At 37.5% G+C, this 19,715-nt stretch overlaps 1 protein-coding gene across 1 annotated transcript in view; it reads left to right on the top strand.

Moving 5' to 3' along the window:
* Positions 1-17,954, top strand: part of LOC106526996 (glutamate receptor ionotropic, kainate 2) — a 138,368-nt gene extending 120,414 nt beyond the window's left edge. Inside the window, exon 8 of the mRNA XM_014021747.1 lies at positions 15,394-17,954. Coding sequence (XP_013877201.1) covers positions 15,394-15,558 — 165 coding nt within the window. The 3' untranslated portion in view covers positions 15,559-17,954. The remainder of the gene's footprint in view (positions 1-15,393) is intronic.
* The last annotated feature ends 1,761 nt before the right edge of the window (positions 17,955-19,715 follow it).

Below are 19,715 nucleotides of genomic sequence, written 5' to 3'. Positions count from 1 at the left end.
CAATGTTTTTAAAATTAATTAAAGCGGTTTTACATATGTGTGTAACATGAAAATCAAAGAAAAAGTGAATGCCAAGATTGGGGACAACAAAGGATGGTGTAATGTCTTGACCAGAAAATGTTATACTGGAGCTGATAGGGAGTGCTTGTGTACATAACTTCAGTTTTGAAGCTGTTCAGTTGAGGAACATTTTGGGTCATCCATGCCTTTATCTCATTCAGCCATACAATGAGTCTGGAGAGCAGCAGTGATGGTTTGTTGTTGTGTAAAGTTCACTGTCATCAACATAGCATGCAGCAAAAATCGGAGTGTTAAAATTTCAGTATTAAACTTTTCAGAGTTGATTTAACTCCCACTAGTGTTATTTTAACACTTTCTGAGTTAATTGGCATCCAGTGTTGGTCTTAATTCACAGTGTTGATTTCCTTAGTGTTGTCTCAACTCTGTCTTCAAATTTGTTGTAACTGACACATCGAATTGTCTGTTGTTCTCCTTCTACACAGCAAAAATTTAAATAATCTATAGTGTCAAATTAACACTCAGATTTAATTGTTAACCCCCACTAACTCAATGCAGAGTTGATTTGTCACCACAGTGGAGTAACTTGTTAACTCTGTTTAGAATCATATTTATTTTCATCAGAGTTATTTGACTTGTACTATTAAGTTTTATTAACACTGTACAGTATTATTCAGTGTTAATTTTAACTTGATTTTGAATTAATTGTACTCTGAAAATGTAACACTTCAAAAAGAGTTCTGGTGCCTGGGATTCGTTTTTGTGGACTTGGGATTGCATTTCTGCTTTTTGTAGATGATGTGGTTCCTATTGGCTTCATCAGATTGTGATCGCCAGCTTTTGCTGGAGCTGTTCACAGCCGAGCGTGAAGCGGCTGGGATGAGGATCAATGCCTCCAAATTCAAGACCATGGTCTTGAGCTGGAAAAGGGTAGCCTGCCTCCTCCTCAGGGAAGAAGTCCTGACCCAAGTGGAGGAGTTTAAGTATCTCAGGGTCTTGTTCATGAATGAGGGAAGATAGGAGTGGAAGATCAATAGGCAGATTGGTGCTTTGTCTGCAGTGATGCGGGCGCTGTACCTATCCGTCGTGGTGAAACGAAAGCTGAGCCAGAAGGTGAAGCTCTCAATTTACCAGTCGGTCTACGTTCCTACCTTCATCTATGATAATGAGCTTTAGGTAGTGACCAAAAGAAAAGCATCACAGACACAAGCGGCCAAAATTAGTTTTTCTTCCGCAGGGTGTCTGAGCTCTCCCTTAGAGATAGGGTGAGAAGCTTGGCCATCTGGGAGAGACTCAGAGTAGAGCCACTGCTCCTCCACGTCAAGAGGAGCCAGTTGAGGTGGCTTAAGCATCAGGTTAAGGTGCCTCCTGGCCAGTGTCCCACACACATCTCACTGGGAGGAGACAGAGAGGAAGACCCAGGACATGCTGGAGGGACTATGTTTCTTGACTGGCCTGGGAACGCCTTGGGATTCCCCCAGAGGAGCTGGCCCAAGTGGCTGGGGAGAGGGAAGCCGCGATCAGATCCCAGATAAGCAAAAGAAAATGGACAGATGGATGGATGGAAAGAGTTAAACAGCGGCAAAATGGCTCAGTGGTTAGTACCGATGCCTCACAGCAAGAAGGTCCTGGGTTTGATCCCTGGTTCAGACCTGGGATCTTTCTGTGTAGAGTCTGCATGTTCACCTTTTCCTTGCGTGGGTATTCTCCAGGTACTGTGGTTTTCCCCACCCCTAAAAACATATACAATAGGTTGCCTTCAGTCCCAGGCCTCCCTTGAAAAAGAGATCTGAGAACTCAATGGGACTTGCCTTGTTAAATAACGGTAAAATAAAAATAAATAAAAACAAAAAAGTGACACCAATTCCGATTAAGACCAAATAGACTCAGACACGGGTGTTAAATTTAACTCTTTAAGTGTTGATTTAATACTGCAAAATTTACTGTGGAATATTCCATGGTGGCTGATGAGTTGATCATGAGGAAGCAAGAAGATGCCAGAAACTGATATGCTGAAGACATATCAAGAAGGATAATAACAGAAGGTGAGCAAGTATATGCTGTCATCAACAGGTCATTTGGTGACCCTTATCAAAGATTTTTGATAGAGGTTTGATTATGGCAAATTTCAGTGGTGGTGGAACAGATTCAGACTGAAGAGACACACTGATGATAGTGGTAATTAATGGACCTGTTAGAAATATTTGTCTTAACCAGAGTAGACAAAAAATAGGTCAAGGACACATAGTGGGCTTCATCTTCCTGAAAATTTCCAAAAGCTCTTGTTGGGAGACAGAAGTGAAGGATAAAGGGACAGGGATTTTGATTTGCAGCTCAGCAGTCTGGTGAGATGGACTAAGTGCAGGAAAGAGGTGATTTTGGTGCAAAAACAATCCAAACAAATTGTACTGATCAGTCATTGCATCTTATTGCAACATTATGCCTTAGATTTAAGAAGTTTAAAATATGGAAAACTTCTGCTGTTTGATGGAATGTCAGCATGGATGTCCAGGTCACCAAGAATTCTAAGGCATTTTTGCAGCTCAGCTTGGCCCATCCCTGCTGCAGTCGGCCCGACCTTACTCTATTCCAGCTCAGGTTGTGTTTCACTTGAGTAGAGCGCTGCTTCAATATGAGCAGGATCTTAATATTAAACATGTGTGATCTTATTTCATTTTATTTGCGACAAAATAATAAACTTGAAGGAAAAGTACAGAATATTGAACCAGACCACCCATCAGTATGATGCTTAAGATGAGAGGGCAGGATGACAAAGAACAGTAAATGGGCTGTACTTTTATAGTGCCTTTCTATCCAACCAGCATACTTGCTTTACACTACAATCAATGCCCTGATTTACCCCTTCACATAGAGCTATGTCTCTCTACAAAGTTATCCCAGACAGATAATTCTATGGGGACTAATCAGTGCTTTAATTCACATTCATACACTGGTTGGACATAAATCAGAGGCAGTTGGGGTTCAGAGTCTTGCCCGGGGACACTTCGACATGTGACTAATGGGGAAACTGAACTGCCAACTCTCGCAATGGAGGAGGACTCCCCTAACCACTCAGCCACAGCTGCCCCAGGTAAGCTAATGTTAGCTTGTTGTTGTTGGTAGTTTGCTACTGTTGTTGTGTAGTTAAAAACTAATGTGGAAAAATATTAGTCCCTGAAAATGATTCATAGAAAGTCCTGATGCATCTCAGTAATCCAGGTAGAAAAAATCAGAAAGAAAAAAATAAGTAGGTCCTCTGGATGGGTTCTTCTTTAATGAAACGTTTCATCTCTCCTCCACGAGACTTCTTCAGTCTGAGGAGTTTCAGGTGAACTCAGCCTCATAAGCACTGACTCCACATGGTGGACAAACAGGTTAATCACATGCAAAAGAGGGCCATCGCCTAACAAGAGGCTTGATTAGCTCTATTGTTCATAGAGGGTCATGTGCCCCATCACCTGACTTATTGGTTTGGATGCTTTGGGGTGAACTAATCTTTGTCATAATGTGTTTTGGGGCTTGAAAGCCACTGGGACGTCATGTTTAGAGAATAAACATCTCAGTTTCTCTGAAACTCCAGCCACATAGTTCACCCCAAAGATCCAGTGGCAAAAACAGAGTAATATAGTATATGCTGTTAAGTGTCACAAGGACTGTGATCAGTCATACATTGGGGAAACAAAACAGCCACTGTTCAAAAGAATGAGCCAGCATGGACAAGATAGGTCGTCGGGTCAGGACTCTGCAGTTTACATTCATCTACAGGCCAGCGGTCACTCTTTCAGGGATGAAGATGTTYTCATCCTTGATAGAGAGGAATGTTGGTTTGAGAGAGGAGTAAAGGAAGCCATTTTTGTGAAGGAAAACTGTTCACCATCAAATAGAGGTGGAGGCCTTCATGTCCAGTTGTCTTCTGCCTACATTGCTGTAACTGCAAGTATGACTCAGCCCCCTGTGAGCAAAAGGTGTGAATCAGGGCCCCAATGATACCAACACAAAGAGAGAGAGAGAGGGACAAAAACAAGGGGACGTTGAACCCCGCTTGCACTCATTACATACACATGACATGACACCAAAGAACCACAGCATCCAAACCAATAAGTCAGGTGATGGGGCACATGACCCTCTATGAACAATAGAGCTAATCAAGCTTATTGTTAGGCGATGGCCCTCTTTTGCATGTGACTAAATAGAGTTAATCAAGCCTATTGTTAGGCGATGGCCCTCTTTTGCATGTGACTAACCTGTTTGTCCACCATGTGGAGGCAGTGCTTGTAAGGCCGAGTTCACCTAAAACTCATCAGACTGAAGAAGTCTCTTGGAGGAGAGACGAAACGTTTCACTTAAGAAGAACCCATCCAGAGGACCTACTTATTATGACCCCTGCATGCAAAGCGTAAGCGGGAGTCATATTGTTTTCGTACTGTTTATTTATTTTATTTTATTTTTTTCTCCAGAGGTTTTGGTCAACCGTAGCACAAAAACGGCTGCACCGGTCAACATGAAATTTGGCAGGGCTGTAGAAGAGTCTGACCTACACTGCACCAGCCAACAGTTTTTTGATAGACCCCATATTTGAGGAGGGGGCTCCTTTCAAAGTGGGGGTGTCTGGACAAGCAAAAATGCTTATAACTCAAACTATTCAACGTAGGAGCTTCAGATTTCTTTTGTTGTTTAGCTCTGATGAAGCTCTATCCATCAGGCCAACCAATCTGTGCCCCCCACCCCCCCTAGACCCCCATTTTATCTGAAAAAGGGGTGTCTGGACATGCAAAAAAGCTTATAACTCAGAAACTGTTTAACATAGGAGCTTAAGATTTTTTTAGGTTGTTTAGCTCTGATGAAGCTCTATCCATCAGGCCCACCAATCAGCCCCCACCCTCCCCAAAAAAAAAGACCCCCACCCAAACCACTACACATTTGGGATGCACCTAGTTGCATGACATTTATTAGGAATAAAGACTTCTGAGTTCTGGTGCATTTGTGCATGCGGGGGTTATTGTGTTATCGCTATTCGTTATCTAGTTGTTTTTTTTTTTTGATTCACAGAAAGTTACTCCCAATTGGAACCACATCTCTTTAGGTTCCACAAATCAGGGTAAGGGTGGACTTTGACTGTAAAGGGCTAATTCAAATACCTTTTCATGGTCATTTTGTACTTTTGTAACTACATTCTTTTATGTACAATAAAGTTTTGATTAAAACTTTTTCAGCACACATAAAGTTGGCAAAACAGAATTTAACAAAAGTTAATTGGTCCACTAACAGTTTTTAAAGTTAGTGAAAAAAAGTTACTGTGTTAAACAAAAACATTTTTCCGCTGCTTCGCAACTTCTCTTCACCGTTTTTGGTAAACAATGAACACTGTGCATGAAAAAAAAATATTTTGCTGAATTTTATGTTCTGTCTCTTCTGAACATGGTAAGCATTAGCAGCAGTTTCCTTTCAGCAAGGCTATTGTTATCATATTTTTGACCTACCCATGCTGACCATAGATAAAATTGCAAAAATATTTTTGACAAATAACGTGTGCCTTACAAGGATAATACCGAAAGTACAAACAAGACAGTTTTAATTTTCTTTCTAAGAACATGTCTCCATGTTTATGCTTTAGATACTTATTTCTGCTAATTAATAATATCTGCTAATTAAGCGAAATCTCTTAGGAAGTCATTTTAGTCGCACAATTTCCACTAAATCATATGCCACATAAAGTTCTAATGGTTGTCTTCTCCATCCATTTTATCTACCTCTTATCATCATTATCATCCTCTGGCTTCTGCTCTTTTAATCTCTTTCCTGCCCCCACCCAATCCCCACTGCCCTCCATGCTCTCTCACACTCTTCTTACTCCTTGTTTTATTCATGTCTCTGCTTTTCCTCCCGCGTATAGTTGAATCTTCTGCAGACTAACTGGACTATTGAAGAGCAGGAACCACCAAGTTTGTGTTAGAGGAACAAATCGTATCAACCAATCACACACTGCATGCATATGGATCACTAGGTATTAATCCTTTTTTATTTTTGTACTTTAAATCCTTCCAAGCTCCACCAATATATATTACCACAAATTGAAATAGTATTTTCCTTTTGAAAACGTCCTCCAGGACCTTGTGTATTTCTCTCCAAAATTGAGCCACATGAAGGCAGTCCTAAAAATGTAAAAATGATTTGCTAATGTAAGTTCACACAGTCTCAAACAGCAAGTGAATATTTTTATCTTTTGGGCAGGTAATAGCAAATCATATTCTTCCAGCTGAATTCCATCCATGAAGGGGCACTTGTTATAGTCCACTGATGTGTCATCAGATTGCCCTGTTTCTCATCTTGCTTTTATATGCAGTGATATGTCCCTGTAAATTTTGTAATGATTGATATAGTTTAGAGATAGTTTTCTGATATGATGCATCATTATATGCATTTTTTTAATATACGTAAATAACTTCTTTATTGACATTAAGAACTTATTGCTTAATTTTTTTTCCATAAAAAGTCTCTGATTTATAAATATCTAAACAAATCTGTATTATATATTCTCAATTTATTCTTAAGGTCCTGGAAGCTCACATTTTTCCCTCCTTTAACAAAGTCAAGTATGTTGTGAGACATTTATTTGATCACAATTTAAATGTTGAGTCTGTTTTCAACTCTGGGTCATAAGCCAACCTCCTGAAGACTTCTGTCCCCTGTTTTAAATTGTGCTTAAAAATTGCTTAAATTGTGCTCTTTGAGTATCTCACTCCATACCTTCATTGAACTTTTAATCCTTGAATTAGTAACGTGTCTCAGGGAGTTTGCCATTGATGAATCTCTTTACAGTTTCCATGGAGAAATCCACATCCCACCCCAAACTATCAGTTTCCTTCCATCTTGAGTTATTACTGGACTTACACCATCATGTTATTGGTTTTACAATGTCTGAATTGCTTTATAGTATATAGACAGAAGCTTTAGTGGTCCTAAACTTTGAGCAGCTGTAAACCTGACGCTCTGCTTTTTACCTGCCCAAATAAATCCAGATATTTTATTCTATTCAGCAAAATAACAGTCTGTTTTTTCAATAGGAACATACCAAAATACATGCAAAAATCACAGGAGGATACTCATTTTTACTATATCTATTTTAGATTGAATGCTAAGTTAGGGCATTAAATTCCATCTGTTAATGTCTGCTACAATGTCTTTTTTAGTGGGGAGTAATTGATCTCCAAACCAGTCAAATCCATTTGCAGATTAATGCCTAAATACGTAATACATTTTGTGTCTCATTCCACTTTGAATTTGTTGCACAGGTGCTGAGCTGAGCTGTAGCGGCTACTGAGAACTTGAGTTTTCTGTGCAGTAATTTATAACCTGAATAAGATATATACTCTCTCAAGACTGACAAGTTCTGGCAAAGATTTTGTTGGGTTCAGTAGGGCAGGGGTTCTCAAACATTTTGGGTCTGAGGACCCCTTACAAGTGTGAAACGTTTCCAGGGACCCCCTCATAAACCCCATGCTGTTTTAGAAATAATTTACTGTCATTTTAACCCCTGAATATTATGAGAATATTATGCTTTTGTTTGGTTTAGTATGTCTGTTTTACTAGTGTATTGTTCCTCATGTTCATTCTTCAAATAAAATCCAAAATAACCATTTATTGAAAAAATTTTAGGACCCCCAAGATAGGGCTCGTGGACCCCTGGGGGTCCTGAGACCCCAGTTTGAGAACCTCTGTAGTAGGGAAACTAATGTATCATCAGCAAATACAGCCAATTTCTGTTCACCCAAGTCCATGTCAATTCTTCTTATTGTTTTGTTTTGTCTAATATAATATAATATAGATAAGTTCTATAAAAATGGCAAAAAGGAGCAGGCTTAGCAGGCATCTTTGTCTCGTAGATTTTTCCAGCCTTAATTCCTTTGTAAGTTCACCACTGACCATTAGTCTGGCGGTTGGTTGGTTTTATAGATTTATATGCCTAATGATTTGCAAAGATCGTGTAACACTATCGTGGGTTTGGTGAGAACTTAATAAACATTTGGTCAAAATGTATAATTTTTGGCTGTCTACTCAAGACTCCTATTAATTATTGAATATTTTATTATCTAAATTAAATATGCTTATTGCAGTGACATTGCAAGGACACAGTTGAATGTTTTCAGTAACAGGTGTTAGTGGTTCTCTCAGTTTCTTGTACCGCTTTGCATTCGGAGAGGGCATATCGATCTCAGCATCGATACTATTGATACCAAGATGAGTATCAGTATCAGACCGACACTAGCAAAATGTTGCTTCTTTTTTGTTATTTTCAGTAGTGATCTTTTTTCTTAAACAGTTGTGCATAATGTAGAAGGTAATAGGTAAATTATTTTATTATTTTAAAATGTTACATTGTTTTATTTAGCTGTATTTAGTTAATACAAAACATTTTTACTTGTATGAAATTAACAATCTAAATACTAACTAACTAACTGTGACAAGTATTGAAGATACTAGCCCGCTATTTATTTTATATATACATTTTTATAGTAACTTTTAAAGCAGTTTTTAATTTTATTTATATCCGCTTTAGTTTCTGGATCTCTTATTTTATATATTGTATTATCAGACTTGTTTCTTTAATCTCTAGGCCAATTGTTATAAATGTTTAAACTGAGGTGAACCACATCATGAGTCTCTCAGAACAGAGCACACTACTATTTGTTCAGGGCTTAAAAACAGTACATAGAAAGCCTAATTATGTTGTTGATTATCAAAAATAGTTCAGACATCTCAATGAAACACAAGAATATGTAGTGCATTTAAGAATCAGTGTTAAAAATGATACATTATTTTTCATATCAATAACTCTTCCACTTGTTACAGTCTTGCAGGCATCCCATATAGGTTGCAGTGGTGGGCAGCACTTATCCTAAAATTTGTTCCACAATTTGTAAAGCTCTTATGAAAATATTTAGGTCTGCAACTTCACAAGTACTTATGCCATAGAAAAACCAGCAGAAGCTAATTTTAAAGCACAAGTTCAATTTGACACTTACTAGCTGGCAATAATTGATGCATATGCACAACACTGCCAACTAGCGGTGTATGAACCTTTTTACAGTTTAATCCAACAACTGCCGATTGCTGGGGATGTGATTTCCTGAAACAGACGTTTAGCTGCTGGTGTAAAAATTAAAAAGTTGTTGAGGATTGCTAGTTCAGCTGCTTCTTTGTCTTTTTCTTTTGTTTGTTGTAGATTTTTCATTAAAGCAGCATCAATGAAGTAATTTTAAAACTGTTTATTGGAAAACTGAAGCGATGCATTCTGGGTACATGGAGGATTTGATTTGTGATGGGAAACGAAAGCACGCAGTACAGGAAACTATATTCCCTTCAAAATAAGAGCTTGGATTTTAAAGTTTTCCATGTAGTTGCTCAGTTGACCACTAGATGTCTGTCTTCATCAGCATAACATCTTTAAATCATTTCTGAGTCTCTAACCCCATTGGCCGGTTGCTTCAACCAATTATGGTTATAAGTATTGAGCTCCAGCATATTTTTTTTAAAAAAAAGGAGTTCAGATTATAAAGTAAAATAAATCAATACATACTGTACAAAATTTTTCTATGGATTACAAATATTAACTGTTTTAGCTGGGAAAGGGAGTTCTAAACATTGCCTTCCTGCTACGTAAGCAGACACAAAGCATTGTGGGAAATGAGAACCGTGACCAAAAGCAACAGTCACCAAGGATGTATGCCTTCCAAATAAGTGTATTTATCTGGGAGGGGAGTTGAATAGATCATGTGCGCTGTGATTCATTGACAGCCATMCCTTCTGCTGTTCAAGATAATGAAGACTGGTAGATAATTTGTTATTAGCGGTACTGAATTTAATTTTAGAAAATGCAAATCTCCTTATGTATTATAAAACTTAGTAAGACCGCTAAAGCGCAAATGAAATATTTAAGTCCGCAATTAGCAGATTTGTGCTTTAGTGGGCTGGTGCCCACCACTGATAGGTTGGGATGTCTCCTCATTATCATTGGGTTTCAATGAATTGCTATTTTTTTCCAGATATTGTTTACATATTTGCTTGTTCAGTATACTAGAGTTTAATTTCCAGTGAATCGGCATTTTCCTCTGGTTTACCCAAAACGATAAAATGAGGTAGTGTTCAGAGATGTTGAAACAGTAAAAGGTTTGGTTTAATGTTTGACTATGAGAGAAAAATACCTATTTTTATATGATGTATGTAAATATGGGTTGCCAAGTGCAAAATAAACTATCACTAACAAATTTTCATTATTTATCTCACTTTCTGAGAGTAAAATTGTAGGTAAAAATTTCCACAAACATTTTATTATTTAGCTCACTGTTCTTACATTTTGCTAATTTTTGCTAAATGTTCAATTTAGGTGTTAAATGTAATGTCTAAATAGTAATTTCTAAATAATATGTAAACGTCTTGTTTCAGCTTTGTGACAAAAAATGATAAATGTCTCTTCAAAAGAGTATTTTGAGCAATGTACAAATTAGGTTTAGTTTTCATTTCAGCAAGCAGCTTCAGACATTTTAGATTTAAAGAGAGCAAAGGCTGCAGCCATGCACAAGTCTGTGGGCATGCATTTTAAGCATAATATATTCACATCAAAGCTCTGTCAGTTTATATCAAGTTTCATATTAACTGATCAAAAAACCATTTCCCTCAAGGTATGGGAAAGCTGCTGATTAGTGAGCTCCTCACAGAGAAGTTAATGGTGAAAACATTCATTTGATACTCCATAGTGTTCACATTTTGATTCAGAGTCCAGTTTGAGAAAATTATAGAACCTTTTTAGCAGTCAGATCAACACAAAATGTTACAGAGCACCTCACTTTGGTTCTTGAAGCTGTTTTTGTTCAGTATCACAAGAAAAAAGTAGAAGAGCATGAACTTCCATAGAAGTGTTTACAACAAAATGTAAATGTACTTTACTTTATTAGAAAATACTCAAATGTAAGTACTTGTATTTGGTTTTTAAAAATATGTTAACGATAATGTTAACCCTTACCGTATGATGATGTTGCCAGTGGGACATTTACAACAGGTATTTTAAGTTTGAGGTAATATGAATTCCCTAATATTGTACATGGATATAATGTTGCATGTTGTATTTAGAGCATGGATTTGTTTTAGAAAAATTTCATCTTTAATTGCGTGTTTCTAGGCATGCCTTCCATCATTAGTCTCTTGAGTTTGAGCCAGTCTTTCAGTTTCTGTGATTTGTATTTATGCAACACTCATTGCACAAAATATACTATTTATTAGTTTGGTCAGTTTTTTATAAGCTTCCAATTAGTTGCGGGTGTTTTGAGCAAAAGAAAAGAAAAACCAAATTTAGTACTATTATCATGAAAGACCTACTTTATATCATAAGAGAAAAAAAAACACTGTTGCATCTTTTCAAGGCAAATAAGACAGAACTCAACACCGATCATCGTTGATATCCACCATCATGGACAGACGGACAGAGAGCATTTCTATGTACTCTGCCTCGGCAAGGGGGGACAACTATAAGGTCACAAATGAATCAGTGTGCAGATTGATAAAGGCACTAACCTTGAATTCTGCACTTTAAATCTTTTAACTCCACACGTCTTCCTCTACGGAACAGAAATCCAGTTGTTCCGTCTTTTTATTTTTAATTTTCCATGTCCTAGTTGACTGAGAACACACTTCCTTTCAGGTTTAACTCAGGAAATTTGGGTGACCAGTCTGAAACCCAACCAGACTGAGAGACTGAGAGAGCTCCAGCATGTGGTAAGCAAATAGTCCAGACTGGCAAGACAGCTCTGGTGAGAAACCGAAGAACTGTCCATCACAATCCCCCCACCCCCCACCCCCGGGTCATAAAAATGTTGTGGTGCCACTCACCCCCCACCCCAGGGGGATACCCTGTGAATCCATCATGCCTAGTGCCTAACATGCAAGCTTGTGGGGGCAGATAAGGGTGTAATCAACATCTCGGAAATGAGGGGCACAGATTTTTCAGAGGTCTATTGAGTGATTTATCATCGCACCTCTCCTTAGTGGCAAAAATCATAAAATCACTAAAAGCCACAGTACAGCACCAGGGGACCAACTTTAGTTATTTAAACTATTTACTAACAAAAATCTAAAGTTTTAGCTGCCAAATTCTGGTTGAGTTGAAACAATTACCCTCCAACATCTACAGGGATCTTTATATCTACAGCCAGATCTTTAATTGCCAAATGTCAAGACTGAACATGAAATGTTTTATAAAACACGTTTCCTGTAAACAAATTATTACTTAGCACACAAAATAGAGTTGACTTGGTAGAAGGGCAATAAGCCACATAATTTAATTTAATGGCATGAACAAAGAAAGTGACACAGCTCTAAACACATCAACATTTTAGTCAAATGTGATAACAGGAATGTAAAAAATTAATCAAACTAAAGAAAAATGGCATGACCTCCACCTTTTGCCTATAAGAACACAAATAATGCAATAGTCAATTTTTTGAAACTGAATAATTAATAAATAAACAAAAATTTCCAAATATAAACTACATCTTTAATCATTTTGTCAGTTTTTTTTTTTTTTTTTTTTTTTTTGCTTATGAACTAAACAGTTATCTCTTAATTAACTATATTACAAAATAATATTATCAGTTTTATTTTTCTTTTGGACCAAAGTAGAAATAATAACAAAATAAAAAATATGTTGGAGTGTGAATAGGAGTAATTCTGAAATATCTGCAAAAAGTCTGTCCTGATTTCTGTTTTCTTCCTGTAATACATTATAGTCTGCCCTTACCTGAAAAGGGCCTTCATCAAGGTCCCTGTTGGTGGATCTGGTCTAGTCTCTTCCCTGACTTTGGGTTTATCCAGAGCAATAACTAGCAAGGGAAGTAACATAGGTAATGACAATGTTAATATTCTTGTTAACTAACTTAACATATTGGCATCTATTAACTTAATCATTTAGCTAATATTATCTGCCTCTAACAGCATTACTAAACTTACATGAAACAGTGTGCAAAGCTTTTTCTTTCTTTCTTTCTTTCTTTCTTTCTTTCTTTCTTTCTTTCTTTCTTTCTTTCTTTCTTTCTTTCTTTCTTTCTTTCTTTCTTTCTTTCNCTTTCTTTCTTTCTTTCTTTCTTTCTTTCTTTCTTTCTTTCTTTCTTTCTTTCTTTCTTTCTTTCTTTCTTTCTTTCTTTCTTTCTTTTTTTTTTTGCCTTTTGCCCTGGCTAGTATCTGACCCACATGATGCAGCTGTGCCAAAGCACATCTGTGATCCACAGGTGTACAACTGTTTTAGCTCATGGTGCGTTTAAAGACAACTTGGAAAACATATCCTAATAACAAATTAAACTGTTGTAATGGCTGAAAATAATGCGGGGGACATGTCCCCGCACTCCCCATGTCCATTGTACCCATGGGTCAGGGCTATGATCTGACTTTGCGGCAGTTGGTCTGGTCTAGGTCAACTGACTACCTGAATATACTAAATAACCAAGTTATTCCATCAATTGATTTTCTTTTCCCTGATGTAATGACGTGTTCCAAGATGATGATGCCAGGATTCATCAAGCTCAAATTCAGGGAAGTTCAGGAAGCATGAGACATCATTTTCATACATAGATTGGCCACCACAGAATCCAGACCTAAACCCCATTGAGAATCTGTGGGATGGGATGGAGAAGATGTTGTGCAGTGGTTGGAATCTCCCATCATCAATTCAATGTCTTGGCAAAATACTAATGCAAATTTGGACAGAAATATTTGTTGTGAAATTGCAGAAGTTTCTGAAAAGGATTACAAAGCGAATCAAGGCTAAAGGTGTTCCAACAATATGTTGGAGTTTGTTACTGTTTTTATGAACAGGCATGTGTGTGAGTGTATTTTATCTTGTGTTTTTATGATTATATGAACACTCTTCACAACTTAAACAGATTGCTTCCAGTTTGTTTTACATCCATATGTAAAATGACAATAAAACTTTTTTTTCTACTTCTTCTTAAGCACCACCACCTCCTTGCCAAAGCACATCCCAAATCTCCAAGAAGTGTTTGTTCAAATGTGAGATTTGGACAGATCTAAAACAGCTGATTGCTGACATCATGAGTAAAACATGACAAACAAATATCACCATGTAATTTATTATCTGTCTCAGTTTGAAGCTGATATGAAAAGGCAAGCTAAAGGAGATTTTCCCTAAGTAAAACATGTGAATTAGAACAATTCTGTTTTGTTTTTTTTCATCTATCTTACACGCATTTTCCTTTCAGGTTGCGGGAGGGGGGGTCACTGGTGCCCATATCCAGCGGTTAAGTGCGAGGGGTGGGGTACATCCTGGACAGGTCACAAGTCCATCACAGTGTTGGTTTCATGAGAAGTCAAAGACTGCGGTCTGACAAGTTGTGCTAAAAATTCTTAAATTCTTAAATTTTAATATTGACCAAGTCTGAAATCAATAAATCAAAATCTAGGAGGATTTTGTTCAAATATAATATGTAAAGAAAACCCACACAGCATTGGTGTCTTTGATCCAAAAAGGCTGGCTTCTTTTTGGATTTAGGCTTTACCACAAAAAGACTTTTGTGCGTTCTACATGCGTACCAAATTCCAGACTTCTAAACTAATGAAACCTTAAATCTTTGTGTGCTGCTACCTTAAGCAATTCCATTTGTGAAGTAAATTTGACACTGAACCCATTACTTCTGTTTACATCAGTAAATAAAACAGCTAAAACTTTTTGGCAGTATTACAATTTAATTTGATTAAATAGGCCAACTAAGTGGGTAAAGTTTAGGACAGACGTTTCTAACAAACTAAGTGGATGGTAAAACAAAATAAACATGTCAATTTATTACTGATATACTTTTGTAATGTTTTACAATTTGAGAGTTTGCAAGTGTGCAAAAATTGGAAGACTAAGTCATCTCATTCAACCTACAGTGTACAAATAAAAATCAATGGATGAGCAGCAACAATTTTTGCTGGTTTATTTTGACAGTATATAAAACTGTGTGTACGCTCAATATTTGACATTCCAGCTTTTCATAATTTTCATAATTTTTAGTTCCCCGCGGATATTGACCAAGTTTAAAGTCAATAATTCAAAATCGAGGAGGAATTTGTTTCAATGCATGTGTAAAACCATCTTACATCCTCAGTCCCGTTTTCCTATTTCCCTTTCAGCATTACCTCCACTCTGCTTCACAGTATTTCTCACCATATTTCCTTGTGGCAACTGAGGATGAGGAAGTGGGTGGTGTTTGGGTGGGGCTACAAAATAGGGCTGAAGACAGGGAGAATATGTTTGATCCCCTGACCATGATTCTTGGGCAGACGTAGTCTGAAATATATTTAATTCTTTCTTTCTGCTTCCTTTTGCAGAGGTCCTTCTGCAGTGCCATGGTGGACGAGCTGCGAGTCTCACTGAAGTGTCAGCGACGTCTAAAACACAAACCCCAGCCGCCTGTCATAGTGAAAACAGAAGAGGTCATCAACATGCACACCTTCAACGACCGAAGACTGCCAGGGAAAGAGACCATGGCCTAAATCAGGAACCTCAATCACTTTCCCACTCACGCTCCTGTACTGAGGTTGAGTGCAAAGACACTTGGAAAAAGAGTGTGGGTAAATGGTAGATTGGAGCAATAAGTTCTTAAAGTTGACAGTTGAGTTATAGAGCAAGATAGCTTTGCAGTACATTGCTGAAATGTCATTCTTCTGTATTTTTAATTAGCTGGGGATAAGCGAACCAACGATATTTCCTGTGGAAATAACTTAAACCTGTGAAATATTTCAGCAAGTTACCTCATTATTCTTACCACACTGGCAACTAACTACAGATACCAGGATTTTCAAAACTCCAGAGTTGAAAGAGACAGTTTTGGAATAAATTTTAAGGAAATGAAAGTAGCTGCTTTAAAGGGAAAAAAAAAGAAAAGGAATTAGACTGACAATCTTGCTTCTCAGTCATCATACAGTGGGTGGTCAACCTGAGAATGGGGAAATACTTTCTAAAGGTTTCTTTTTTTTTCAAATGTCAGAAGAATGACCACAGAGACTCTCGGCTAATTTTGCTCTAACTATGAAGATGATGGCAAGCAATGCTTACAAAATATACAGGGAGGCATTGCTGAGCCAATTATGACACTAATACTAAAAGTGGGTATACTGTGTACCATCCATCAGGCAATAAGTGAATTCATTTGTTTGTGTTTCAGAGTACTAACACTTTTTGTTTTCAATAGAAAAAGAGCTGATTTTTAAAGGCTACTGTATACGGTACATTTAAAGCAGAGAATGCACAACCGGGGGCAATGCATAGTGGACTGATGGTGTCCAAGTGTCAGCCAGTACTCAAAAGTATGCAGATATGTTGGAAATACACACACCTTAAATGCTTTCAGACAGGGAATGGTTCCCATTATGACTGGCTGTGATATCTGTCTTCTCTGTTTTTGGTGTGTATGCCACAGGCTGCTGTTGACAACAATCTACACAGTCCAGTTTCATTACACTAAGAAACAAAAGATGTGATGACACGTCCATTTTTATAACAAAAAAACTGTTATCACAACAGATTTTGAAGCTGAACTGTGTGTTTACTGTTAAAGAAAAGATGTCATTCAGGTAGAGTGGTGCCAGGACACTCACTTTAGGTTTGGTGGTTGCCGTGGTCAAACAGAGACCAATCACAGCACAGAGCCATGTGCAACCACTTGAGTGTAGCTGACATGTTTGACAGTCATGAAGGGATGTTCTAGCTGTCTGAAAACACTACGTACAGTGCCTTGCAAAAGTTTTCATCCCTCTTGGTAATTTTTCTATTTTGTTGCCTTTCAACCTGAAACTTGATTGGGTTTTTAATTTGGTTGAAGTCAACAATTCTGCAAAAATACTTCCGATTAATGAAGGTCAAATTAAATTTGTTTTAAGTATTTTTAAAAAGTATAAAACGTAAAAATAGTGTGAGCATTAGTATTTTAACCAAAACTCAGTACTCTGAGGTGCATTTTTATATCAATTCCAGCATGAAGTCTCTTGATGATCATCTCCGTAATTTTGACCTTCTGAATATGGATTTTTATTGTTGTTCCCCATTCTTCATGACTAAACTGCTCCAGCTCCTTCAGGCTGAATGGGAGATGTTTGTGTCTATTGTAATCTTTAAATTAAATCTGAGATTCTAAGTTGAATTGAGATCTGAGGTTTGACTGGACCATTCCAGGACGTCCTTATAGCAAGTGTTGCGTGTGTTTACGTTCCTTGTTCTGAAGACAAGTGAACTTCTGTCCTAGTCTCAAATCTCTGGAAGACTCCATTAAGCTCCTCTCAAGAATTTCACTGTTCTGCCCCATGCATATATCCTTTAAAGAGGACTTATCAATGCAAATGTCTCTATTTTTAGCCATTAGATGAATTTACTGTGTACTTGGAGTATCTATGAGGGCAGAAATTTAGTATTTAGTCTTTCCCAGTGCTGCAAACATATTTTTATATTCTGTTTGGGTCCTTTTTTTCAACTTGTGCAGCTTTCTCTGTTTCCTATGACGTTTTCTGAACTACTACTGTACGTCAAGGAATTTGCAATAGACCCACCAACTAAAATATTGTCACATTTATTTTCCTCTGGCTCTGGATCAGACTCTGGCTCCAACATGTAAGGCTGGATGGACAAGTCTTCCCTTGTTGACATCTTTTAAAAAAGTAATAATCTTTAGTTGAAACCTTTCTCTCAAAGTACAAAGGACCACTCTGTAAGCTGGAGGTGGGTGTGAGGTGTGAAGCATCTCATTTGCACTTAAAAAAGACAGCCTCAAAACAAGTTGCTTTGAGACACACCTCAGAAAAGGGGTAAGAGTGGCTTGTGGATTTACAAGGAGGAATTCAGACCAAAGAAATTTATATAGACCACAAATACAGAAAATGGATGGATGGATGGATGGATGGATGAATGGTTTAAATGTGAAAAAGAAGTATTTAAAAGCATGACATGTCTCCTTTATCTGTTTCCCAGTCCCTTCTGATAAAAAAAACATCATCAAAGCATAATTCAACCACCACTTTTCTTCATTGTAGGGAGAATGTTTTCAGCAAGACAAGAAGTGGTAGATACTGTATCTTCAAAATATTGTATTGTCCTTGATGTCCTGATTGAATGTGGTTTCATGTGACCACAGAAATCTCCAGTTTTTCCAGCCACTCTTCTATACTCTGTGCAGCTTATACTGGTCTCATGGACTGGTCTTACCATCTTCCAGCTCCAATCAGAGTTATCGTTGACCACCTAGAGGTTTCTCTGATTAGTACCATCTTTATCCCTCACGAGTTTAGGTGGCGGACCGTTTCTTGGCATATTTGCTGTGGTTGCCACAAATTTGCGATTTCTAAAAATGGATTTATTAGTGCTCCATGGACCTTCAGTGTTCTGGGAAATTTTGTTCTATAATTTAGCTCAAATAAAGTCAGTTATTTATAATGCTTCTTTCAACCAAAAGTGAAAAGTGGAGCTTTGTGTAATTGTGTTCAGTGTGAGTTGTGGCTGTGACATCTCCTGCTCTGAGCATCTTGTTTGTTTTTACACAGTAAAAGCTGGGAGTGCATAGCCCATTCTGTCTCACCTTTATAAAATATTATAAAACTTGCATAGACATTCCTATACGTAAGCTTGATGTGCAGCACAGCTAAATTCACAAGTTAGGGGGCATTTACATGGAGCTGATTTTCATTGAAACTGTAACATTTTTGATGTAGTTCAGCCATTCATTTACACAACAGTGATAAAAGTCTGTGACACTGAAACTTGTTGAATTTTGGTCTCTGAGCATAAATTATTTGGGATAACCCGCCACAGAGGTGTGAAGTACTCTGCAGGTGTAAAAAACACTCATGCATGCTACAGGTGGCAGCAGGCAAAATATTTTCTCTGCACTAACAACGGTTACAATAAATAGCGGTGAACAGCGTGGCGATTTGTGAATGTCGTTCACCTCTTTCCAGCAGATAAGAGCAAAACCAACAACATACTGGGCTCAATGGAACAATAGTGTGTTCCCCAGTTTGGATGTAACTGTGATCATGCTGACACTGCGTGTGCAATGCTTGCAGCTATGTTTTTGTTCACATTTTCACCAAACACTACACACACCCTCACTGGCTACATATGACAATTTGGGCCAAAATACAGTCATTTTAAAGCTGCAGTACAAAAGTTCACCATGTCCCATCTGGCAACCCTGTACTATTGTAGCTCTATAAATGTAAATATGTGGTTTATTTGTTTATTTGCCCAATAAAAATTAAAAACACAAACATTTCCGGAGATTGTCGTCGTGTGAACAGGGTCTTACATGGGACTTTGTTCTTCGTCACAGAATTACTGTTGGGATTTTTTTTAATTTTCCCGTCTGAAAAAAACAAGCTGAGCTGAAGCGTTCTTCTTGTTCTCCATTGCAAACAACTTTAGCTCAGTGTGGCTGGTCAGAAAACTCCAGTTGCATTTCTGCCACCAGTAGGGTTGCAGCAGTACCACTGGTGTGCCAAAAGGAAGGGAACTGAGAAGGTGTGTATTTAAATTAGGTTTTTAAACACTTTAATTTTCTCTGCAATTATTATTTATTTATTTATTTTATTATCAAAGACACAGATAAGAGTTTTCAGCTTTGTATTTATACACACAGACACACACACACACACACATATAATAT

The sequence above is a fragment of the Austrofundulus limnaeus genome, unplaced genomic scaffold, assembly GCF_001266775.1.
Source record: "Austrofundulus limnaeus strain Quisiro unplaced genomic scaffold, Austrofundulus_limnaeus-1.0 Scaffold304, whole genome shotgun sequence".
NCBI classification, from domain to species: Eukaryota; Metazoa; Chordata; class Actinopteri; order Cyprinodontiformes; family Rivulidae; genus Austrofundulus; species Austrofundulus limnaeus.
This window is presented reverse-complemented; position numbering and strand designations above follow the sequence as displayed.